Below are 27,393 nucleotides of genomic sequence, written 5' to 3' on the forward strand. Positions count from 1 at the left end.
GACCAGGTAATGGCCTCTGCTTAGTTGCTAGCTGACTTGAATTAGCAGGAAATAGTAACAAGCAGTTTCTCACACACCACACTTCTTCAGCCAATCGCAATTTCCATCTTAGTCCAAGGGGATAATAAAAATAGACACTAACAGATGTACCATATGCTTTAAATCATCATTTAATTAGGCAATAATAATGGAATGACAAACGGTACACAGATTGGGGTTTTACCACCCCAGGGATTGTTTTGGCATGAGGTGCAGCTGAGAGCTAAAACAATCGCTGACGTGGCAGAAGCCCAGATACACGTACCCCTAGTTGTTTATTATTTCCATTTGATCACTAGGTTTCTTCATCACATGAAAAAACAGTTTTAATGGAGCAAATGAATCAGAGTTCAAGCTGTAAATGACAATCATAGCAGCAGTGGGAAAGATACAGAAAGGAACTATTAAAATTCCAAATGTCAGCTCACAATGAGTACTACGATAGCCAGCCCCAGTGTGGCTACATTTTCAATATTGACCCAACAAAAGCATTTCATTGCAACGGCTACTGTGGTTGTAATTTAACTATAAAAGGATATTTATCGATTATTATTCTGCACTTACCTAGAACAACAGTTTGCCATGGTGCTCCTGGCCTAAAGAAGGAAGAATCAGACAATGTACCTAATCATGATTGCTGTCCAATGATTTCAACCACAAAGTGTGAGTGAGAGGGTCAGACTCGGCTGTAATGCCCCCTCCCCTCCCCCCACCATCCAGATCAAATATTCTGCCAAGACTCATGGCCACAGCTTAGAAAGGTACCGGAAAACCTCCTGTTATCCTGGAACCGTACCCCAGCAAGAATCAGTGGGTGGGACCTTCTATGATGTAGGTGTATCTCTGGGAAGAGAGATAGGGGTTCTAGCCCTTTGGAGGTTGTCTCCCCAGTCTCTCCTGGGGAGTTGTACCTGATTGGAGTAGGATTTTGTAGTGTTGCACCTCGAGGCCTCCCACACTCTGGAAATGCATGCTGCTTCTGTGCCACCTGCAAAAGTGGAAACATTTTTCTTTAAATTTTATGGCCTCCTCTTCACGCTGTGTGAGAGAACATTCTACTACTGCTGGCACACACCCTTACTCAATTTAAAGCTTTGGAAACCCACTATCTCTCTACTCCAGTGCTACAAGCCTGGGATATACACATCCCTTGCATCCAGCATTCAAACAACACTTTCAATTATTTCAATGTCCCCACCCATATCGGGCATACCAAATGAAATTGGCATTAAATGGAATGGGGGGGGGGGGGGGGGGGGGGAGGCAACAGGAAGCAAAATGGGACAGAAGGATGGAACAGAGCCATCAAAAATCATCTAGGTGCTAATAGGAAATCCAGGCAAGTGTCTTCAGGAAGTAAAAGAGTAATGGCAAAACATTTTTACTTGTTTGTCTGTATTATTCATTGTTTAGAAATGTTGCTATAAATTAAGGGCTATCTCAGTGTGAAATGATGCTGTACTGATATAATGTAATTTCAAAAAATGTAACACTTCCTTTCAGTTCAGTTTCTTATAACAAATGCGAATAAAAAAATGTTAGGGGATTGTAGGGAATAACAGTGGGCAAATGGTTAGCAGATACCACCTAGTGGACAGATAGGAATATTATCCACTTGCTGCAAAGAAAATGGGAGGGATATTCACAGTTGCGAAATGGATCACACAAAAGAACACCAGTCTTTGTACAATTTTCTGAATGGATTGTGTTTTAATTATCCTCAGGTTCAAGTCCTTCGATACTAAGTGGGTTGGAGAACCATGTGGATGAATCCCTACAAGAAGTTTTCTCAGATGCCTTTTCTGCAAATGAAATTGTGCTGAACAAGTATTCAGCCATGATTTATACCTCTTGCACTAGTGGGACTACGTATGAAGAAGTGAAGGAGGCCACGATGTGTTTGAGCTGTGCAGAGAAGGCAAGCTTGAAGTCAGTCATAAGAAAATGGTTTCAAGTCAGCATGCACATTATGTGCATCTGGGAAATGGTGTTTGTTCTGAAATAAGGAACATATGATTGGAGACTGAGTCTATCAAAAGGTTAAAAATGCTGGGTGAAGGGAGAGGATCTCTGGCATTCTTTTAAGACCCAGCTTCCAAGGCAGTATAATGACATTGTTTGCTGGCATTCTAAATTCACATGACACAAAGAATTGGCAACCCAAGGCTCCCCATGTGATGAATTGGCAATCTTACCTGCGTCATAGGAGGAAGGAAGAAATTACAGATCAGTTCACTTTGAAATAATGTCTTCCTCTTCTTGTGGCTGGCACATAACCAGCGTTAATAGGGTCTCCAATGGCTCTGCAGGGTGTAGTGCTGAGCTATACAGACCAAGACTTGATCTGAAGTCTCTAAATTAGTCAATCTCAGTCAGCTGTCTCTAGAGTAGGACAGGGAATATTGGGCTGGGCTGATGCTTCTAAACTTTATGGTGAACCCTGCTGGAAACTGGGCCTGTGTAGTCATCGGATGAGGGCATAAGTGATCGTTTACTTGTGCAGATTCATCTTGTCCTGGATCCCATGGTAAAATTGCCCACTCAAGACTCATTGTCTCAGCTCACACATGAAGAATGGCTGCTTGGTTACAATAACAGAGAACCATACTCAAAACACTAGTCAGTGCCCTTTTGGAAAAGGAAGGATAAGGGGAGAAAATTGCAGGGTAAGAAAAAAAATTGTTAGTGATCTGTCAGCCTGCCCACACTTTCAGCTGAGCAGCAGGACCAAAAATTAAAATAGCATTTAACAAACACCTATTAAACATTGGTTCTCAGACAGTAGATGAAACCTCTTCAGGCCAATTGTTCAGAAATAAGTGTGTCAATTTCAAATTCAGAGTAGGTTAGAAGACTTGCTGTACCTGCAGAATATACTTAATACCAGCCAAAAGAAATGCTCATTATTAGAGAAGCAGAGGTGCAAATATTTGATACAAACTCTACAATGTGAAATTATGCCTCATCCATTCATTTTGATGAAAAAGTTAGGGCGCTGGCATAATCCAGCGAGATTGATGATAAATATACTTTACTGAAACAAACTGGCAAACAGAAAACATGGTACGGCAAGACAAAGTGGTCAAAAATATGAGAAACTACACAAAACAAAGTCCTCCGACCTTACAAAGAATACCTGGAAATCATGAATGTTGAGAGCTTTGTTTTTTAAAACATACCTCAGAAGAGCTTAATTCTAGCACTAATGGCTATCCGCTGACTTAAACTTAATACTGGAAAAAAAGTGACCACAAAGACACCTGTAAACTTTAAGGATACTGAGGATATGTGGTAGGTCAGTCAGGAGGAATGTGCAGGATGAGTCCTTAAATTGTCTGCCATCCTTGGTTATCTGGACAATATGTGCAGAATTGGTACTCTCGTTCAAACATACCTCTGTTTCTCCCTGAGGGATTTTTCTTTGCTGACTGGTCTCTAAGTGTTGTTTTTGTTGACAAATACTTGTGTGGGCTGCTTTTAGGCATCATTTGCTCTGTATGGAAGCATGATGTTGTTTGCGTGGCAATATGAAGTGGATTTTTCCATGCTGGATTATTATAATGAGGCTGTCAATAAAATATGATTAAAGGTCATAGGATGGTTCCATGGTGCAGCCTACATCACAGCCCCATAGAGTTGTGCCCCCCAGTGGCAAAATATGGTAGAGTGGCACAATGGTGCAACCACATTAAAGCTGAAAGAGCCCTGGCACCCAGTGGTAGAATGTGGGCTAGTGCTCTTGATTCTAAACAGACTGAATTCACAATCTTGGCCTTGCTGCTGTAGGGTGGGGGTGGTGCGAGAAGTGGTGGAGGGGTGCGGATGGGAAGGCAGAGTCAATACTGGGTTGTGCCCACAGGAAAGGAGGGAAAAACAGAGACAGATGCCTCTCAGGATATCCTCTTGCACTTTGAGACCTGAGGCAGACCTCCTGCCCACCCTCAAAGCCGTGGTCAGTGCACAGCACAGGGAAAACAGGGGGGAAAATACCTTTTTAAACAAGTCTCAGTTTTTTCGTTCCCCGAAACCAAAGGTAAGATTGAATTCCATTTCATATTGGGAGTTACGGGTTTGCCATTTTGTAAATTACTGTTGAGTTTGGACATCTTCAGTGTTGCAGAGTTGCCCCTAATCAGGCACATCAAATGAAGGTTGAGCAGTTCCCCACATAATAAGAGAAAGAGGAAAGGGTGAAGAGAGAATCATTGCTGGTCTGCTTCCAGTTTTCTGACAATCAGCCCTATCAGCCTCGGAATGTCCCATATTGAGGGGTGTGAGAAGAGATGATCCTACAAAGAAGAGAAAATTATAATGCTTTAAAAGAGCACTAAATCAAATTTGTGCTGTCTCTGGCTTTTTTTTAGAAAAATGAATGCGTTATCCAGTATGTAGTTCGATACTGGCCTGTGCCTCATTTACCATGGTGCAATAGAGGGTTATTATTTTATTCTGTGTTGTGGTTTTTATAAAGGTTCATTAGACTATTTCTAATAGACTGAAAAGCAGGCACTAATTAAAGATAATTTACTATATTACTCTTAATGACTTGGAAAAAAGATTCTCAATCTAAATAAATCTTATGTTATTTAGATTGTAATGATAAATGTTTAAACATGTCATAACCTAATATTTTCCATGATTAGAAGAATATCAGGACATCATTGTTTGTGCTTGTGGGTCAAACGGTATGTTAATGTTTGTTAGATTTGACATGGGGCAATTATGACGTAGCCTCGCTTGAGTACGTCTTTGGCAAATTACAATTGATTTTACGCAACATTGTCGCAACTTTTGCCTCAAGTACATTGTGTTATCACTTAATCTTACGGAGGAAGTGCTTAACAGAAAACACGAGGTTTAGTAGAATTGGAGAAGAAACTTTGCCAAAGCGGACATGTATTAATCAGTGTCACAGGTGCTTATAATAGTCCATCTAATTACTTCATTACTTCCCTCCACTCTACAGACCAGCTTGTTCATACTGAACAGTGTAAAGTTCCATTACCAGTGCTTACTGTGATGATTTTAACCATTCTGGGAAATCTCTGCAGACCAGAACAAGTAGTTGCTTGTTCCTCTATTTCACTGGGGACTCCTATTTGTGCATTCAATCATGTTTAGTAAAATCATATCATAGACTAAATTGTTGATAAAGGGCATATTTTCTATGTTATATTGCCTGTTAAATACCACTAATATGTGTTTTGCCATTCATTCTTTAATATGCTTTTTTTTAAAGACGCTGATCTGTCCACACAAAATTGGTAACAACTGTGTGATTGCACTGCCCAAGAATTGCACCCACATTAAAATCAGCAGACCCAAAGCTCACATCATTACCATGGAGGCTAAGCTGTAAGTAGTCCCCTGGGGCTTGTTGTCCTAATGAATGCCAGACCACAAATTAATGAAGTTGCTTTGGAAAAACATTGTGATTTTTAGTCAATGAAGCATCAGTAAATCTGCCAGAACCAGGACAGCTGTTTATAGCTTGTTATGATGTCAATTTGTTTACAAATTAGATTTTCCTTTTTAAAACTTGGTGCTTAGCTGCCACTTCATGTCAGTCATTATGAGCTCAGGATGCTTTTTGATGTATGGAAAGCTGGGAGGGGGCTTATTGCCTGATGTCACCTGAGTCCTCAGACCCCAACCATGGAATCGCATGTAATTTGTTTTCACTGACCCATGCTTCTCAGTGGCAAAAATCTGTGGTTATCCTAATTGGTTCATGTCAGCCATGAAAAGCATAAGCCCCATCTGTCTTCCTTCTCAATGATATCTTTTTGTTCTTTGAAAAGATCCTGGTATCTGTTCTTTAGCAGAACAGAGCCTCTAAGACCTTGACTCAAGAGGGGTGAAAGCATATTGTTCCTTTGGAGTAAACAGCTATGAGATACAGAAATAAGTCAGGCATAATAAAGAGATAATATGCCCCAGGCAACCGAATAACTATATTAGCTCAGTGGACTCAATTAGGAGCTTTGAGTTTAATTCCTGGGCTAGACTTGTAACTCTGTCTTGGTCTAGGCTAACCTGTCCAGAGAAGTCATGGATAATTGGCTTTGGGATTCTTTCTGCTCTACTCAATTGCCCTCCCAATGGAAAGGCATTTATTACCATGTACAGCTTGGAACTTCTCTACACCATTGAAAACAGTAGTGCATATAAGAGGCTAACTCAGGTGGAAAATAATTACAAAAATGAAGTTTTAATATAGCAAAAAATCATGCATTTTTTGAATTAAATACAACTGTTAATGCTGATTTAATTTACTTGAAATATATTTCCAAACTTATTCACCTGACTGTCTTTCTACTGATTAGGCATGAACATTCAAATAATTGCAGACATCAGATTGGATTTGCGTCCAAAATATGGGTCCTCTGAATTTAAAACCCAACCGAATATTGAAATTGTCTTTCCCAGTTTGTTCAGGATTTAGACGTACATGAGAATAATTGCCCATGTTCTTCAGTATAGGTGAGACATATAGAAGACTATGTAGTAATGTCACTTATACCAGAAAGTTTGTGTAGGGTCTAGGTTTAACACTGCATACCTTCTCTCTACCAAGCTACCAGAGATCAGAGGTATGTGAGATGAAGTTCTGTCCTCCTACTCAGGACCGGATCAGGTTTAGCTGTGATAACCATGATGGGGTTGTAGCCTCCTGGCATTCACTGTGCTGGCTCACAATGAAGAGCTGAAAAGACATCAGAGAATTTCCACTGCCCATAGAACCATATTTCAGAAAAAAAAGATTAAGGAGATAAAATGAGAGGAGAAATTGTTGGTGAATTGGGTGGGGGGTGGGGGTGGGGTGGGGGGGGGGGTGGCGTGGAGGGTACTGTAAAGGGTTTGAAGACGAAAGCGAAAGCATTTTCTGTGGTATGCAACTGAAACTGATTATCATGGTCAGATAAGAGTGAAGAAATGTTTTTGAAGAAGCCCACAGATATAAGCCAGTGTGAAGAAATCAAAGAAAGGGATTTCAAATTCTAATCAGAAATACATGGAGCCAACTTTTAAAATGGTGAAGACGCTGTGATTGCAATGGAGCACTTAAAATTTAGAACATGGTAGCTGCTGAGAATTTTGTAAGCACAGAGCTGCAGTGTTATTTCTGTCGGACACTCTGAACTGGCACACTCGATTCAGTGACAAAATAGAAGATTTAAATATATATTTTGGAAGAAGTATCAGAAATAAAGGAAACTACTTCATTGCATAATAACTAATTCTTGCTATTTAGAACAAAATCTGCACCCACACTCACATTTTGAAAACAATGAGTTCTTTGTGGGGCTAGTAGAATTTTTCCAGTCCCAAATACCTCGGGGTTAATCAAGAAAGATTTTATAGGCAGTTCATCTTTCTGATGTTACTTACCCTCAATTTTTAAAATTACTCAGTTAATCGTTCTTTCTTTATGTTTTTGACACTACAAATTCTGCAGCAGCTGAATGGTCAGATTGGCAAACAGGTACTAGTATTACTGTTAAGTCTCCTGCCTCCATCAAGTCAGTGCCACACCAGAATTAGCCATCAGGGCCTTTTTTTTTAAATTCTGTCATCTGTCCCAGATTCCACCCAAGAAAATATGTGTGGAGAATCATGAGTGCAAATTCTGGTTGTGTCATTTTGTGACGCAGTGCAACGGCACACAAACAAAATAGCAGATGAGTTCCTCTGTGTTGCACTCTGGGGCCAGCTGAAAGGAAATGTATAGTGACTGTGACAGTACATGGGGATTCACTCTAAAACTACAATATGCTGAGTTACAGCAATGCACATATGAATCAAGTAAAAAGTTATAATGTCATGCCATAGATGTATCCTGGGATGAAGTTTGCTCTCCCATCTCACAAGTACACCAATGGATCATTTGTTTCTGTTTTCTAATTTTAGCGAAAATTCTATTTGAAAAAGAGTGGTGTAATATTGGTTTCCAGTATCACCAGAACCATGAAAGAAGCAAATAGTGTTTACTAGTTTACTGCTCAATGATGACTATACTGCAGTGAAACAGAGGAGAAGCCTGGAGGTGTAGATATATTAAATAAGATGCACTAAGTGTCAATTTATTTTATTGGCCTGAAATTCCTGCAGTCCCAGATTGCATTCTAAATTACAGGGACAGGGTCTGGCACAGGTGCATTGCACCACTATGGCCCAATAAAATCTTTATTATCAACTTAGGAAGAGCATTTTGGGTGTTGAATCTTCACCCTGCCCTGGCTGGGCCCTCACCAACCCTCAGTGTTGTTACTCCTTCATCTGTAAAACTTGTGCTTAACTCTGCTTCTTCCTCATCATCAGTCTGATCCCCTGTACAGTCTGTATCTGATTTGTATGTGAATGACGATCTTATAATGGCCTCTGTCAACCACTAGGGTCTACTTTTTCTGTGAAGAGACCAGATGGGATATTATGGGAAGTAGAATTTCCTCAGGATCTCCTCATCTCCTGCTGTGCCTTTGGTAGAAGTCCATCTGATTCTTGGTGAAACAACATAAATAACCATTTTACCAATTTACCCCATTTGTCTATTGTTCTACCAATCTTGTGCCAAATTCGGAGTAGCAGATTGGGAAAATCTCTGTGGAAATTCCACGGGTATAAGTACTTAAGAATACTTATCCCGTTTGGGTGTGGCATGGTTTTGTCATTACACGGGCTTGTGCAGAGTCGGTGTGCATGGATATTTCGCTGTAATATATTTGCAAATTGGGCAATAGATGATGAATGACATACAGACACACACACTAAACTGTGCAACTTCCCCATTTCCACATTTCCAATACTTTCTCAACCCTTCCTCCTGATTAAAGAATTAACTGCTGCTATATAGTTTTTGATAATACTGTTCACAAATTTGATGTGCTTCCTGTTTTGCTTCCTGCAGTACATTCCCTTTTCCATTATGCCATGTATAATATAATTTTCACAACCCTGCTAGTTTTAATTTTTTTTCTCTGCAGTTTTCTCTGCCAGTGATCTTCTGAAGGAGTGACTATTTGCTTTAGACCGGCTCTATGGCTCTGTGCGTCCTATGTGACTTACCCTAGTGATCTTGGCAGTGAATGCTGGCGGGCTGTTTGACTGCTGGGGCCTTCATAGCAGTGCCCAATTCTGTCTTCACCCGACATCCACACATGCACTTCCAGCAGAGGTTGCTACATAGCAATCTGGTATGGAAACCTGGATGATTTTCTCCTCCATGCCCTTGGATGCTGAGGCCACTTAGAACTACACCTGACCCAGCTGAGACCCGCATTCTTTGGGTCTGCATGGCTCAGGAACTCACCAGCTAAACTTGCTGAGCACTGGGGATAACTTCTTTTCATTTCCACCTTACTTTCTACCTCCCTGTTAACATGTCTTTGTGTTCCTATAAATCTCGAGGACATATGTCCTGCACTCTGTTTTAAAATAATGCTCATGCCGAACCATCATGCTTCTTTTTAAATTGACTTCTTCCAGATCTCCAATGAAATCTATTTCTTCAAAAGCTGCACGTTGCAGAATCATGCATTTTTAGCAGACATCTATTACAATGAAAAACAAGCATTTCTCCCATTTCCTGATAAAGTAGCAAGTTTAGTCCAATGCATACAAACTGCTCTGATGTCTGCATGTAACAAAAGAGAGAAAGGTGATTTTGCTAATAGCCTTGGGGCTCTGAGGAAAAAAATATGCAAAAGCAATGAGAATATTCTGCTGCAGCTAAGCAAAATAGAATCTGTCTTTATATTTTCTTAATCATAATCTATTTGTCTTTATCCTTGTTGGCCAGTCAAAAATGTTACAAAAACACAAATTCCATCAAATAAGATGACAGTTGCATTGTGAGAATGAAAGATTGTTTTTACAGCTCTGGGAAAAATACATTCTAGTGATCAAACAGAGTTTGACATTGATGATCCATTGAGGCCACCCAAATAATTAGCATTGTGTGTTTGAAAAATTTGAAGCATTCTACAATAGGCCTGTTTGAAAATGCTGTTGATCAATCACTGCCCCAGCACAATTGTTTATAGTTATGTTTTCCCTCTAGTAACATTTTAAACTGTTGTACAGACCTTCAGAATGGCGAGCAGTCAGTAAGCAAATATATGAATGTTCTACACTAACAGGGCAGTGCCCCCTTCCCCCCCACCATGTTACGGCAAATGGCATTCTACACAAATTGGTGGGTGATTTTCACATGATGGCTCTTGTTAGAATGGTTTATTACTTCCAGTTTAAAAACAGTAATTAGAGTCACCATTGTTCTGTGAAAGCTAAAAATTTCTAGCTGTAGGTTTGACTGAAATGTCAAAATTGCTATTTGTTTTTTGTAAAATTGCACTTAGAACCTTTTGGCTACTGATCTACTAGCTGGTGCTTTTACCTGCCAGTGAATGTATTTTTTATTGTCAGCTTTAACCATACAAGTAAAAAAAAAGCTTTTGCATACAATAGAGGATTAATCTTCTGATTGCAGAGCAGGTCAAGTGTGAGCCTTGCTTGCAGGTAGCAGGTGAACAGTTCTTATCCAATGTTCACGCAATAAGTCACAGGCAAGGTGTGCACTAGAGCAGGAAACAGTTTTATCATGTTTGATATTTAGCCTCTAGGCGTACAACTTGTGCCGAGGCGCCTTGTGGGAAAGAAGGAGTTAATTAAATTACCATATGTTTAGTTTGAATCCTCTCGTAGGCCTGTCAGGTAATAGACAACATGCCTGAACTTGAGGCAGGAAATCAACTGTGCATTAGCTGTGTTTTGTGGGGAGGCATATTACAATATGCAATTGAATTGGCAACTCTTTAGAGAATACAGAGATAGTTCCTATAGGTTTTGAAGCATTAGTTGATTGCATGGTGTTTCGATAGGTGAGATATTCTGGTGTGTAATAAGTGAAAAATTATTGTATGATATTAACCTGACATTAATTGATAGTCTGATTGACATGGAAAACACTAATGGATTTTGATGATTTAATAGGTATCCTGGACATCTGGAAAGACTAGCTTTATCAGTTTCTTTTTCTATTATTTGAATTCTTAAAGCTAACAACATTTGGCTGAATCAAGTTATCTTTTTCATTCCTTCCTTTCTCCCACAACTAAAGGCCAAAGGCAAGAGAGCATGTGCCTGTCCCTGATACAGAAACTGTCACATCACCTGAATCATCTTCCCTCAGTCAAATCATGGTGGATTCCACAAGTTCAGTCTCTGCAGATCAGGCTAACAAATCAAAAAGTGACACCGCACAACTACCAACAGCCCCTGGAGCTTGTAAACTCCAGCCGCCACAGGCAGAGAGCAGCTGGCAGAGGGAGGATAAAAATGCTCTGGTGAGTAAATCACTGTTAAATAGCAACAACGGATGTTTCAGCAATCAAATCTGCCAATAAGTAAATAATTATGGGTGAACACCTGGTTTTTGTACTGAAGAGTCCACCTGCCACAGGCACAGTTGACGCAAACCATGGTTTATAAAAGTTTACACACTTTCTGAACAAGCCTGAGACTCTTCTGTATGGATGTTAGAAATTTATAGTCATTGTATTGTCATGATGAATGCATTGTCTTTTCTTTTATATTAATCGGATTTAAAACAGTACGAAACTTTGCTTAGTGCCCATAGACTATATTGTTATTTGATGCAAAACATTTTGTATCACTTCATCAGTGACCCTTCAAATGGGGGTGAAAAACAAGTTTATTTGCATGCTCTTAATTTTTCAGACATTCTTTGTGTATGAGCCATGACACTGTGTATCAGCAGACTGTTCAACAATTGAAGGAATGACAGCCAATCCTAATCCTGTCCTCCATACACGCCAACACAAGTCCAGTTACTGGATAGAAATTAGAAGAAGAAATTTAGACTAACGTTTTCCCTTTCCTTGCCAGGGATATTGACTACCACCATCATCCCACATCCCCACCCCACCCCACCCTGTCCCCAGCTGTACTATTCCAACTGCTTCTGTGGCTGAGGTCAGTTAACTCATCTGATCAGAGATCAATCTGCTACCTTCTGGAATGTATGTGGCTTAGTACTACACCAGATACTGTCTTTCCCCACTGAACTATTGAGGGAGCTTCATTGCATGCTGCAGTAAATGTATGTTCCTTGAAGACAGTGTACAAATTTAATACCAAAGATAAAATAATGTTGTGGGTGTCCTGATTTAGTGAAGTTGAATTAAAACCCCTGTTGTGGTCCTCTACATTTAAAAATATGATTTATATTGTAATTAGCTAAATATTTAGGGGAATATATTTCAAAGTTTTTGCTTGACAGGAAAGTTATTTTCTGAGCACTTTTACTGAAGGTTCAGTGTGAAGGTCATTGAGGTTTTTCTCTTAATGTTCTAGAATAATTGTACACACTAATGTTCCTTAAAACTCAGCTATCTTCACGGGTCAATAGAGTTTCTTGTGTGTTACCAGAACAGTCACAATCAATCATGTCTGCTTTCTGAGATTCAGTCTTCCAAACAATACTGAATTTTCTATAATGTTTCAAGAGCTCAGTACTATATTGTCATATTTGTGCATGTCTGTTGTGCAGCATGTGGAAGTAGAGAAGGACAGAACGCAAGAGTTGAAATTAAGACGGTTTTGACAAATTCAGTGTTGTAATATTAATTCAGATGTGCAAAGAAATTATGAAAGTTCACTATGTGTGAATGTGTGTTTTAGAAGATAACAATGAATGATGTTCTTCTGTGGAGTTCTTGATGGTTTTGATATTGATTGCAGCCAATTTCATTCTGTCCTAGCAGCTGCAGATCGTGGTGAAGATAGATCTTATTTTCTTTGGAACAGAGCAGACTCTAAGATGACCTAATTGAAATTTTCTAGATTGTGACAAGAGTTTAACAGAGCTAATCTAGGAAAGTTGTTCAAGAGGGTGAAGAGTGGGAGTGTCAGCAGCAAAAGTTTAAAATAAATACAGTAGGATTAAATGAGGCTGACCTTTTTTCTACAAAAGGTAATTGACTTGTGGAACAGTTACCAGTGATGCCATTGCAGTAGACAATAGAAATTGATTTAAGAGGCAATTAGATCTGTTTCTGGAAACAAACTGAATTGAGGGACATTGTCAGAAGGGAGTTAGGTGAAGCTAAGGTCAATCAAACAGGGACAGGCTTGTTGGGACCTAAGTGGTCTTTTTCTGTCCCTCAATTCTGACATTTATGATGGTGGTATGAGGTCAGTGGTGGGTGTTACAGTGTTGATGGGAATTCTTATGGATAGGTGAAATCTATAAGCCTTTAGAGGGAGAGAGAAAAGGTGGAAATAAATGTAAAGAAACACATAAAGTAGGTGACATGAAAGAAGGAATAAAAAGATATCGTAAACCAGGGAAGGGTTATAGGTGTCTATACTGTTGAAGTAAAATGTCCACACAAGTACTAGTTTCTGAGGTGACGTTAGTCCCAACAAGCAATAATGCCCATGGACATTTTATCTTGCACCAGTCATTTTGAGGCCAGAAGGGACCATGTAAATTGGAATATAACTGGATAATGAAGGAGAAAGATATTGGAGTTGATTTAATTCAGGTTTAATTCTTCTTTAAAGTTTTAATGAGTTCTCCTTTAAACCTTATGTCATAAGCATTGACTCTATATACCCAGCAATACATCAGGCCCAGGTATGATTCATTTGTAATGCAAATCCTAGCTTGCATCAGAGGAATTTTTTTAATTGAATTATTTTTGCAGTTGGTTTTCTGGAACCTGTACAGATATAATGGATACTGTTAAATCATTATTACTTTTTGGAATTAGAAATGATTACTAGGGTAAATGCAGTGATCATCTAGTTTCAGCATTAAGCTACACTTGTAGCAAGCGCAGCCCCATTTTTGACATCCTCCCTTTGAGTGCCATTCAATGCTGGGAATGGGGATCACTGAATTGACTTAATTAAGTAGAGTAGGCAATTTAGGTGTACAATTAGCACACCTACACCACTTCAGTCTTGCACCTACTTATAGTGAGGCCGACAGACAGCATAAAAAAATTATTAAAGAGAATTCTACTTGGGATTTATCCCATTAATATTTTTTTCCCTTTCTTCAACTGGACAATGTGCTAGGAAATAATAAGCATTTCTACTTTGCACCTATTGATACCTTCAAGTACTTCTGGACAACGTAAACAATGAGCTGTATGGACTGCAGAACTCTACCTCCCTCATCTGCAGTACATCTTAAGCTGAGAAGAGCACTTCTAAATGTTTAAATGTGATCCTTCTGTTCCATGATGCTTCCTGTCCTTATGATCTCTCTGAACAAATTCTTTGCAGTTTATCCCACATCTCATAAACTGTTCCCTGATTGAGAAGACAGGCAGGCAGCAACATACTTCAGCGTTTCTGTCAACACCTCTCTTGAATTAAACAATAGAGGTGTATTGCTGAAAATAGAGACATGTGGTCGAAGCTTTTCTTCTTGCACTCATCAGGACAATCTGCAAGAATACCAATGTAAGGGAAAACAACAACTTTATGCTGTATGAGAAGAGAGTGCTGATTGGTTGGCAAGTGAACTCTGATTGGTAGAGGTGTTGCCATGGCGAATGCACCAGTTTATGGTGACTGACAGTTAACTACCAAGCTTTGTTTGAAATTTAAACCAGGCAGCTGATTAAGCTACTCTATCTATGATCATCCATCTTTTATAGTATCCATCCAATATTCATTCCACAATGCTCAGTTAGGCAATTGACAGTAATGTTAATGTTAATACAAATTGGGCAAGTAGACTCTTGACACCAGATATTCTGATTTTGAAAATTGAAATGAATCTCCAGCATAGTGGGGTTTCCACTCACCAGCATTTCCAGTCACAAGGCAGATGTTCCAACCTTAGTTCACGGGGGTTTCTATGGGTTAAATGACAGAAATTATGTCAGATTTCCACCTTGCAATAGGATTAAAATTTGCCCCTTCATATATGGGCAAACGGAATATATATCATTCCATCACTTCTGGAAGAAAATAGGAGAGGCTTAAAAAAAAGAAGTGGCAGAACTCAGCCCCAACCCATTTCCCACCTCTGCTTGCCCAAAAGAAAAATCAGTGGAGGAAGGACAAGAAATCCTAATCTTGCATTTCATCATGAAAGGAGGGAATATATTTGAATTTAGAGCTAACCTTGCAATGTATAGCAGGAGTTAATTTCTCTGTGTTTAGATAGTGGAATTAATTTGAAATTTCACATCTGAGCTGAAGTTTCTGTTCTGTCAGGTAAAATTTACTATTTCAATTTTTCTGCAAAAATCATATTACACAATGACATAATTTTTTGAATATTTTCCAAATAATGTTCCTCTTTTAGTAACATAAGGTATTTAATAACTTAAAATCTGCATTTTTGAATTAAAAATCTCTTTTTGATATCAGTGCCATAAAACCATGGTCTAGGTGGGCCCTGCAGATATCCAAGCTTCTTTAATATAAAAGAAAATACCCGTAAAATAGCTCATTTCAATTTGAGCCTGAATCTGCTGTGCCTGATATTTACAGGATCTGTTCTATGTCCCTACAATGAACCTGGCAGACCATGACTTTGCATCAATGAATATTGCAGAGATCTTAGTGCAGGCCCAAGTGTTGCCAGAGCTTCTCCACGATGTTTGTAGTATTATAGGTAGATAACTAATTCTAATTGAAATATAAAAATAATTATACACAACGGTATAAACAGAATGCTCAATGGAGAAATGTGGATTACTGAATTTATTTCACTTGTGGGCAAGGCCTTAATAACTCATCTGTAAATTTTACACTGGGGAATTATCAAATCTAACTCACTAGTGGAATAAATTCTGTATTCCACAGTTCCCTATTGAGTGGCCTATATTTATAGCACAGCTGCAAATTTACATCTGTTTTGAATTTTCAGCTATTTTCAGTAAAAAATTCAAAAAGATATGTGGAGTGGGTAATATTTTTCATATAAACTGTTACATCAAGCTTGTTTTAAAAGAAAACGATTGCGTATATGGCACTTGCTCCCAAAGGGTTGCTATCCAGGATATGAAAGAATGCATTCGAGACAGAACCATTGTGAATCCTCATTGACAGGATCTGGATATATCAGCTGGGCAGCTGCCTGGAGAACTTTGGAGAATTGGATCTTAATCTAAGAAAATTATATTAAAATGCAATAATCTCTTTTGTCAGATAGGAAACTTTTTTTTAAACGTTAGATGAAAGGTGAGTAATTGCATGAGAAGTACTTTCCTTCACTTACTTTTTACTATGCTCTGATTCCAGTTTAGAATTGAAAGAAAAAAAACTCTGAATATTGAAATTCAGTTGCAGTACAATACAAGGGATATAAATGGAAAATACAAAGCTCCTGCCATTTACTGGGACAAAGAAAATTGTTAGAGTATCTCTATCATAAACAATTTTCCCAAAGTAATCACACATGTGATGATATTTATAAAATCAATGAATACACTCTCCCTTTCCCCTTGTTGCATTCACCTCCACCTGATTGAAAATAAAAACAGAAAGAGCTAGAAATACTCAGCAGGTCAGGCAGCATCTGTGGAGAGAGACGCAGAGTTAACGTTTCAGGCCTATGACCTTTCATCAGAACTACCTGATTCAGTCTGCTAACAAGGGTCTTCAGTCTTGGTTCGAAGCTGTGTCATATAGAGCTACATCTGCTCCTGAAACGACAATAAAAATAAATGCACAGATTATTCTGCTGTAAAAGCTGCATTCAAATGTTTTCAGCTTTAAAAAGAAAGACTTGCATTTATACAGCACTTTTCACTACCCCAGGATGCCCCAAAGTGCTTTACAGCCAATTATGTATTTTTGAAGCGTAGCCACAGTTGTAGGAAACGTAGCAACCAATTTGTGCACAGCAAGCTCCCACAAACAGCAATGTGATAATGACCAGATAATCTCTTTTTATGATGTTGATTGTGAAACAAATAATGGCCAGGGCACCAGGGATAACTCCCCTTCACTTTTTCAAAATAGTGCAATGGGATGTTTTACGCCCACCTGAGAGAGCAGACAAAGCATCAGTTTAACATCTCAATCAAAAGATGGAACCTCTGAAAATGCATCACTTCCTCAGTACAATTTGATTCCTGGGATGAAGGGGTTGTCTTATGAGGAAAGGTTGAGCAAGTTGGGCCTATATTCATTGGAGTTTAGAAGAATCTTATTGAATCATGTAAGATTCTGAGGAGGCTTGACAGGGTAGATGCTGAATGTTGCCCCTCTTGGGGGAGTCTGGAACTGGGGGCACAGTTTTAAAATAGGGGATCTCCCAGTTAAGATGGAGATGAAGAAGAATATCTTCTCTCAGAGGGTTGTTAATCTTTGGAATTCTCCACCCCAGAGAGCAGTAGAGGCTGGGTCATTAAATATATTCAAGGCTTAGCTAGACAGAGTTTTGATCCACAAGCGAGTCAAGGGTTATGGAGGGCAGGCAGGAAAGTGGAGTTGAGACCATGATAAGATAAGCCATGATCATATTGAATGGTGGAGCAGGCTCAAGGGGCCTTTTGCACTGGAGTGTCAGCCTAAATTTTTGTGCTCAAGCCTGTGGACCTGAACCCACAACTTTCTGACTCAGAAGTAAGAGTGCTATCATCAAGCCATGATTGACATGATATAAGAAGGGACTTCATATTCTATCCAATTAAAGAGAACTTTCGGACTGATATCAAGAAAAGTTTCTCCACTGAGGCGGGGGTGAAATTCTTCTACGCCAGTAGCACAAAACAGGCTCAGAATGAATCACCAGCCCGTTTTACAGTGCGCTCAGTCAATGGAAAGGAAATGCAGGTGTGGTGTAAAACGGATTGCTGATTCACTACTGCACTACTGGTAAAGATCAATTTTACCCCCAAAGGTATAGAATGGATTTCTGGGTTGAATAATGGAGGCAATAGCTTTGGAATTATTTAAGGAGGTAGTGTGGAGACTGCAGCATCTTTCTGGATGGAGGAACTAAAATAGGTGAAAGGGCCTATCTCATTCATTTTTAGTTTGTTATCTTACGAGATGAATGCAGAATTTTTACAAAAACTGCTTCAAATCTGCCCACTTTAAGGAAAGAAAAACCTATCTTTCACTGCTTCAAATTCCTACTGTAGACTACAAGGACTGGATTCTATGTTGCCGCCGCCGAGTAAGGTGGCGGCCATAAAAGTCGGCAGGCCACACACGCGGGTTTCACTCCGCGGAGCTTCCGTTATCTTATACACGGCGGCTCATTAACATGGGGGCTAGATTTTATAGGGGCCTCAACTTTGGGATCCATGGCAGGGTGGAGGGGGAGCTGCGGTCTGCACCGGGCATGTTAATGAGCCGCCGCATATAAGATTGCGGCAGTTCCATGGAGTGAAACCCATGCGTACGGGCCGTCATCTTTTATGGAAAGAAAAACCTATCTTTCACTGCTTCAAATTCCTACTGTAGACTACAAGGACTGGATTCTATGTTGCCGCCCCGATGACGTGGAGGAGGCGGGCGAGCCGTCCCCGCCAGTGGCGTCCGCCGCCACTGTGCAGGCATTGGTGCCATTTTTAAAGGGCTTAGAGCCCTTACTAACAGTTTAAATTATTAAACAGACAGTGCATTTGAACTTATTAAAAATAATTGCAGAAATATTCCCAGCCTCTCTTGCATCTTCCCACAATAGCATTACGTCATTCTTGCCCTTCCCCACCCCCCCCACGGAAATACTTACCTTGAATATATAATCTTCCCCCTCCCACCCCCCACAAAATTCAGAACCTTTTACCTTTACCCCTTCCCATCACCCCCTATACCAATCAAGTAAGTTTGACCTCGCTCTCCCGTCACCACACTGATAAACTTACCTCGTTCCCCCTCCCCACAGGTGTTGCACCTCGTTTCCCTGGACGGGGATCTGAAGGCCGGCCACCAGGATGAAGATTGTGGTGGCAATAAGTTAATTATTTTACATACATAAATTGAAGTCCCATCACCGAGCAGCGGGGGGCCGCCACGAGGCCTCGCCGCACCCGGCAACATCGGGACAGGCCCTGCCGGCGTCGAGCTCCATGGCGATCCTCATCCGGGGCAATCTTCATGCCCCCCGCCACGGATCGATGTCAAGGCCCCTATAAAATCCAGCCCCAAATGTCCAGCTAATGGAATATATGCTTTTAAATTACATTGAGCAAATATTAGTGTATGAATTAGGTTATCTGCTCTTTAATAGAAATATTAACCCATTTTTTTAAACTGGTTAATGTCAGTGTTATTTTTTTTCTTATGAACAGCAATGTTTGTGTGCTAATATTCAAATGTTGTAATTTCAAGACTTGGGAATATATCTTGTTTATTTATACATGTTGAGTTTTCAGTTAAAACATTACTCTGCTGCCATAATTCACTGGTGAGAGATTTTTTTGTTTCAGCTAGGAGTCGAGGTCAGGCAGCTCACATGACATTATCCAAGAATGGGAGCTTATTTTGTTATCTATGATAAAGCTTATCAGCTTGAGTCAGTTATTAAAATCTCTCCACAGTTGTTTCATGTATTTATTGAATAAATTGCCATCATAAGAAAAGCAATGGAACAAGGTTAATACAAATCTTTACAGCATTACATTTTTCTAACAAGAAATTAGCAAAATACAAAATAGTTGCTTGGTAGTACAAAATTTCAGTATTGCCGAGAAAAGAGACATGCTATTGAAGCTTTTTGTCTTGCACTCATACGCAAGAATGCCAAATTTCAGAGGGAGCAACAATTTATACTGCATGAGAAGAGGTGTGGATTGGTTGGCAAGTTGACTGATTGGTTGAGGCATTGCCATGGAGAATGCACCAGGGAACAATTATCCCCCATGCTTTTGTTTAATTCAAAAAGGGCTCCACGCCTGGACATGTTTCTTATGCCTGCAGAGGACAGGTTCCTGCATATGAATGTATGCAGCGTCTAACGAGCATTAGTGAACTACATTGTAAGCCCGACTGATAATCTTAAATTGGTTGTTAGTGTAATTCTTAGCACACTCGGGATTGTTCAGTAAGTGCTGTCCAATCGCGGAATCACAACTAATGTTAAACATTATGTTCTGAGTTTTGTAAGTACGGGTTGGTTGAGTACAGTGAGTAGTCTGCCAATTGTGAATAGCTGAAGGGTCCTGCTGTTTAATATGATCAACCATTCGTTGGGACATATGGCCTACGTACCTGGCATTGCACCAGCACTGGAATTCATATACCACATTACGGAACATCGTTTTGGCTTGACAGCAGCACCCTGTCAGTGGAAAATACCATATGTTTTGTGACTGCATAGTAGCAGTGTGAAACACCCAGCTTTACCTGTTGCTGTAATTTTTGAGATACATTACTCTTCCAGGGTATTTGAGGTAGACTAGGCACTTTTCAGGTCCGAAAGTGGCAGCCCATTCGTGAATATGCCCGCAACACAATGAGCAACGATCTGATTGGGGTAGCCATTATCCTGCAGAATAGCTTTGATGCACCCTATTTTGGTGTCAAACTTGCACGGTGAGCAAATGGCTGAGGCCCTATTTACGAGATTGCCGAGAAGGCCAATCTTGAAAGCATGTGGAGCTGTAGGAATCCCAACGCATATATTGACCAGTGAAGGTAGGCTTACGGTAGACAATAGTAGAGAACCCATTAGCGAATTTCTCAACTAGCACGTCGAGGTAAGGGAGCTCATTAGACTGCTCCATTTCAAAGGTAAATTGAGCATAGAATGGAGCACATGCCAGGTACATAGGCCATACATCCCAATGACTGGCGGATCATATCAAACAGCACGAGCCTTCGGCTCTTCACAATAGGTAGAGTACTAACCATACTCAACCTACCTGTACTTGCAAAACTCAGAACATAATGTCTAATGTTAGATGTGATTCTGCAATTGGACAGCACTTGCAGAACAATCCCAAGTGTGCTAAGAATTACACTAACAACAATTTAAGATTATCAATTGGGCTCGCAATGTGGCTCACTTATGCTTGCTAGAGCTACATATGTTCATACGTGGGAACCTATCCTCTGCAAGCAAAAGGAACATGTCCAGGCTTTGCGCCTTTTTTGAATTAAACAAAAACATGGGGACAATAGTTCCCTGGTACGTTCTCCATGGCAACATCTTGACCAATCGGTACCCTTTTCTCATGCAGTATAAATTGTTTCGCTCTTTGAAATTTGGCATTCTTGTGTCTGTCCTGATTAGTGCAAGACGAAAAGCTTCAACAGCATGTCTTTTTTTCAGTAATACTCAAAATATAAAATGTTAAATCAGTTAATTTTCTCATTAATCATTAATTTCATTAATGAAAAAAAGATTCTCTTGCTCCATTTGGGCTGCATATATTCTTACGTTCCAGTAACATTTGGTTCTTTGTGCAATTTAGTAACATTACCAGACATGAGCTTCATGAATGCAATTGAAGAAATGAGGTTGAAACATCAGCAAAGTTAAGCAATATGGAAACAATTTGATCACAGCAATCAAATTACAGGGAAAGGAATTTTTCGGCCAAGAGAAGTACAGCAGCATTATTTGACAGTTGAAGTACATAACCTCAGCCGTCTTTTAATGAACAGCTTATTTATGAAGGGGAGGGGGAAGATTCCTTCTTTTTTCAAATTTCTCTGCTCCTTTACCAGATAGGCTGAATTTTACCAGCCCCCCGACGACGGGGGTCGTGGTGGGTGGGGGGGGTTGGGAGGGGGCGCTGGGAAAATACCTCTGAGAGAGGCCCACCACGGGCCTCGATGCTGGGAAGGCCCCACCTCACAATACTGGTGGCAGCGGGGCCTCGTGACGGTGGCCCCACTGCTCGGCGGCAGCATCACTATTTACATATATTAATATACTATAATTAATGACTTAATTGCTGCCACAGCTGTCCTGCTGCGATATTCCAGCCAGTGGCTAGAACTCCCATGCCGCCGGATCTCCGTTTGGAGATCCAAGATGTGACACTGGTGGGGAGTGGGGAGGAGTGAATTTTTCAGGGCAGGAGGTGGGGAGGGGGAGTGGCAAAAATGAATGCGATTGGTTGACCAGATGGTGGGAAGGGGTTGAAGGTTAAAGGAAAGAAAGCTTGGGGGGGAAAGGTTGTGATCAAAAGAAAAGTTTTTTTGGGGGGGAGGGGAAAGGCCAATCAATAAAGTGTGCAGTCTTTGAGGGGGTGGGAGAGGGGATTGAAACTCTTGATAAACTTTACCTTTAATTTTTTTAGGTAAGGTAACTTTAAATATTTAAATTTAAATGAAGGGTTGGAAGCTCTTTAAAAATGGCGTCAGTGCAGTGGTGCCTGACGCCATTGCCGGGGACAGAGCAGCTGCCCTCTCTACGCCATTGGGGGCAGCGTTCTGTCCCCTCTATGTAAATGAGCTGCTGCGCAAAATATCGCACGGCTCAGTGGCGCACAAGTCGCGCGTACGCCGTGCCTTTTTTGCCAGAGCGGCAGCGAACTTTTAAAATTCAGGCCAATGTCTTTGGTCAAGTTTTTGGATTGGTAATGCCTGGTTCTTACAAATAACATGGGGGTTACTGATGAGAATACTGGGTGGAGATCTGTAATACCATATCTCGGCCGAATTTACCAAAGGGATGTCTGGAAACTGCTGCCTAAAACAGCAAAAATTTCACTGTAAAATTAAAATAAATTACTGTCATGTAATTCTGATGCACACACAATTTGGCGATGTTCATCTCTGCATTATACTGAGTAATTTATCTGCCCATATAAAATGTGCATCGAGGATTACTCGGGCATGATCTAAGACCAGATGTCCACGTTCATTTAGAGCCCAGTTAAAGATTTAATAATTAGGCCATTTTTCTGCTCCATTTTTCTTGTTTTTTTTCCTTTCATCTTCACTAATGTTTTCAGGAGTATTTGTGCCCCTTGTGCTGCTGTTTCATTTCCAACAGCTCCATTAGTACCATAATGGGTTCCCTCAGAATATTCCCTAAAGCTGTGCTTTTTGGAGGAAGAGAAGTGTCAACGGGTGGATGCCAGTTAGGTCAGACTGGACCAGAGGCCTCTGAACCCATCCACTAGTAACCCCACACATATATAATCAGAGGCTCACGCAACCTGTACTTATCAGAGGAGCAGTGCATGAGAAAGTTGCGAGTTACAAGGGACTCGTATGACAGTTATGTTTGTGCTCCGACCAGACCTACAGCCAACCCCTTCCACAGGCAGCAATGGCAACTCTACCTTCAGTTAGTGCAATCTCATACTACCCCATTTCACAGTGCACTTGTCAACTGAAACATTGATGGATTTTATTACAATATTTCTGATTTATTTTCACTAAATAAAAATGTAGTAATTTTATGCATAAATTGATCATTAAATGCAACATACACAAGAGATGATAAACTCCTACAGTTATTTATACAGATCAATAGTTGATTTCCTCATTTCAGACAGTGACTGGTGCATATTTTCTCAAGCTTTTATCCATGCTGCCAATTCCCAATACATTTCTATACTCCTTATTAAAACACTTTGGGCTAAAAATTTGTTTTCTCTCATTTTTGGGTGCTGGGGTCATGCATTGTGATCTTCCTGCTCCTGGTCCACTTGAGGCAGGCAGCACACAAACTTTGTGCTGCCTCGTCATTGGAAAGATAGTACCGCTCAGCTGAGTGCAACCTTTGCTGCTGGCTAGCCGAACATTCAACAGGGGGCCTAGCAGCGTGCATGGCTAGCACATGTTCCAGCTAGGCTGCAGCTCTTAAAGGCAAACTCAGGGCTAACATTCAGATGCACCTTCCGATCTTGCAAACTTCACATCAACGTAATCCGGCTATTTAGCTATGACAGGCACATTACTCAAACACAGTGCAACACAATCATTGACATTCTTCCCTCTCCCTTGCAGGACAAGGTCATGCACAATCTCAGGGAGCAGAGCGGAATTGGTGGAGGCCAGATACGTCTGCATCTCCTGAGCTCCACGGAGCAGATGGTACTCTGCATCATGGGGCCAGTCATGACAGAGCTCGTGGCATCCAGTGTCACCAAGAACATTGTGGATGATGGTATGTTTCTGCCTTATGCCCCTTCTCAACTCCCACCTCACCCTCATCCAGTTGTCTGGCATGAAGTGCAAGCTGCTGATGGTGTGACCATTGACCTCTTGTTTTTCACCTCACCCCCATCATGGCTGTGGATCTCAATGCTGAAAGGGGCATGCAGGCTTTCGTGGCAGTTCAACAACCTGTCTGCCAGTCCGTCTGGAGCAAGGAGGTCCCGGATCCTCCTCCTCTTCCATTTTCTCCTAATCTTCTCAAGGTGGCCTGCAGATGCCTGGTGGCAATGGCTGTGCCCTCATGATAGCAATGTTGCAGAGGATATAGCAGACCACTACGAACTTTGGTACACACTCCAAATAGTACTGTCGGGCTCCTACCGAGCAGTTTGGCATTGGAACCATTGCTTAAGTGCACTGATAGCTTGCTCCGCAATGTTTCTGGTGGTAGCATAGCTTTCATTGTACGTCTGTCGTCCTCGTGCTGTTGGGTGTTGCAGAGGAATCATCAGCCATATGTAGAGGCGTATCCCCTGTCTCCGAGCGGCCAACGTCTGGTTCTCTTTGGTGGTCCATAGACGGCAGGAACAGTAAACTGCCTCAGGATGAAGACATCGTGGCTAATGCCAGGATAGTGGGCATTCATCGACTTTATGGTTTGTGCATGGTAGCACACCAACTGCACATTAATGGAGTGGTAGCCCTTGCAGTTCCTGTACCTCTCCTCGTTGACCTTTGGGGCCTGTAGAACCATGTGCAGTCGATGGCTTCCTGCACCATTGGGAATCCCGCTACCCTGGCAAAGCCATGTGCCTGCACATCCTGCTTCTCTCTGCTTAGAGAGAAGATGATGAAATCACCTTTCCTTACATACAGGGCTTCCAACACCTCCTGGACGTAGCAATAGATGATGTACTGAGAGATGTTCACTATATCACCTGCTCTCGCCTGGAATGATCCAGTCACGTAAAAGTTTAAAGCGACAGTCACCTTGACAGCCACTGGCAGTGCCATCCTCATCCCTAGTTTGAGGCTGCAGGTCTTATTGAAAAAAAAATAAAGGGACATGTCCTTTATTCTATGGAAAGCCTGTGGTTCATGTCAGTAATTTTTCTTAGTATTTGCTTTCAAATATATATATTGAGTAAGTGCCTAGACAGACCCAGAAATTTTATTCATCTGGTACCTTTAGATTTTGTCAGCATGATTCTACTAATGTTGTGACATCATGTATTCATTGGCATGGTCTAACATCTAGTTCTATGTTGCCTATTAACTGTGGCATCGTATTTTCCAGCTTTACCAAAAGGAAAGGGCTGAACGCAGAAAGCTCTGTATCCATGTGACTGATCATGGCTGCTGATAAAATTCATTTTACTTACCAGTGTTGTACAGGCTTTGGTCTGATGGTGCTAAAGGAGCATCTGGGTGATAGCTTAATGGTGGCAACATGCCAGCTCACCATTGTTCCAAAGAAGGGTCACTGACCCGAAACGTTAACTCTGCTTCTCTCTCCACAGATGCTGCCAGACCTGCTGAGTGTTTCCAGCATTTTTTGTTTTTGTTATTATTGTAAAATCTTCTTCTTCTTCTTCTTTGGCCTCCTTGTCTCGAGAGGCAATGGGTAAGCGCCTGGAGGTGGTCAGTGGTTTGTGAAGCAGCGCCTGGAGTGGCTATAAAGGCCAATTCTAGAGTGACAGACTCTTCCACAGGTGCTGCAGAAAAAATTGTTTTTTGGGGCTGTTTCACAGTTGGCTCTCCCCTTGCGCTTCTGTCTTTTTTCCTGCCAACTGCTAAGTCTCTTCGACTCGCCACACTTTAGCCCCGCCTTTATGGCTGCCCGCCAGCTCTGGCGATCGCTGGCAACTGACTCCCACGACTTATGATCAATGTCACTGGACTTCATGTCGCGTTTGCAGACGTCTTTAAAGCGGAGACATGGACGGCCGGTGGGTCTGATACCAGTGGCGAGCTCGCTGTACAATGTGTCTTTGGGGATCCTGCCATCTTCCATACGGCATATTATTGTAAAATGGTACTTTCTATAATGTAGACCCCTACTGGACTGATGAGGTAAGGAACTTGAACATGAATTGTGCTGTTTGCAAATCTTTGCAAGTATTTGCAAACATTTTACAATCATCGGGGTAGGGGTGAAGACGGAGCAGCAGAGATTGGTTCTTTTCAATACCAATTCGCAATCCTTTCCAGTACAAGTGCACAGCAATGATGGTGGTCATCTCAAAGCAGTAGAACATATACAAATGGAGCTTTATATGCAAACCCCTGAGGTAAATAAGACGCAGGAACAGGAGTAGGCCATTTAGCCCCTCAAAATATATCATCTCAACTAATGTATTTACTTGCACTGCAGTACAGCATATTTCTGTCTGCACCAGGGATCATTCTGACACTAATACCAATAACAGGACTATCTTTATATCATAAAAGCAAAATACTGCGGATGCTGGAAATCTGAAACAAAAACAAGAAATGCTGGATTCACTCAGCAGGTCTGGCAGCATCTGTGGAAAGAGAAGCAGAGTTAACGTTTCGGGTCAGTGACCCTTCTTCGGAACCCGTTAACTCTGCTTCTCTTTCCACAGATGCTGCCAGACCTGCTGAGTGAATCCAGCATTTCTTGTTTTTGTTTCTATCTTTATATCAAATGGGAGCAATCTGGATTATGATATTGCAAAATTATTGTTTTGCTTACTCTTGACAGGATTTTCATATTGGCCAGACCTGGAGTTTCCAAGAATGATCACATTCAGTGATTTCACTGTACAGTAATTCCATCAGAGCACTCGTGTTGCGGAATAGAAGATAAGCTGGCATCTTGCCAGCGGCAGTCGTTGCCTCTGCCATGCGGGCAGAACACCTTGTAACACGAGGCACCCTTCTTGCGGGCTTGCGGGGGGGGGGTCCCTCCTTTGTGGGCAGTTTGTTGACCACGGAGGACCCCAACCAGGTACCACTTTACCCCCATGGGAGCCCCTTCCCCCAGGAGTGCACAACATCTCCCCGGCCCAACCTCACCAGGGCCTTCTGGGCTGGCCCCGGCAACCCCGCCTCACCTACCTCAGGTCCGGGGTATCCAGTGCTGGGCCTGGGTCTGAGTCTGAGGCCTCTGTAGTACCGGCAGTGGCCACTGCTGGTGGTACTGCCGATACTACTGAGTGTCAGCCCTCTGATTGGCCAACAGCTGTCAGAGGTGGGATTCCTGTCTTTAAAGGGACAGGGATCCAAGCTCATGAAACATAGAAGTTAAAAGACGGGAAGATTGCTCCG

The 27,393-nt window shown here is 41.2% G+C and overlaps 1 protein-coding gene across 2 annotated transcripts in view; it reads left to right on the forward strand.

Annotated features, from left to right (window-relative positions):
• Positions 1 to 27,393, forward strand: part of LOC137380713 (uncharacterized) — a 360,734-nt gene that overhangs the window by 239,435 nt on the left and 93,906 nt on the right. For both annotated transcript variants that reach the window (XM_068052983.1, XM_068052984.1), the window contains 3 exons: positions 1,764 to 1,957; positions 5,279 to 5,394; positions 11,159 to 11,384. In XM_068052983.1, coding sequence (XP_067909084.1) covers positions 1,764 to 1,957; positions 5,279 to 5,394; positions 11,159 to 11,384 — 536 coding nt within the window. The remainder of the gene's footprint in view (positions 1 to 1,763; positions 1,958 to 5,278; positions 5,395 to 11,158; positions 11,385 to 27,393) is intronic.

This window comes from Heterodontus francisci, chromosome 20 (genome assembly GCF_036365525.1).
Source record: "Heterodontus francisci isolate sHetFra1 chromosome 20, sHetFra1.hap1, whole genome shotgun sequence".
NCBI lineage: Eukaryota > Metazoa > Chordata > Chondrichthyes > Heterodontiformes > Heterodontidae > Heterodontus > Heterodontus francisci.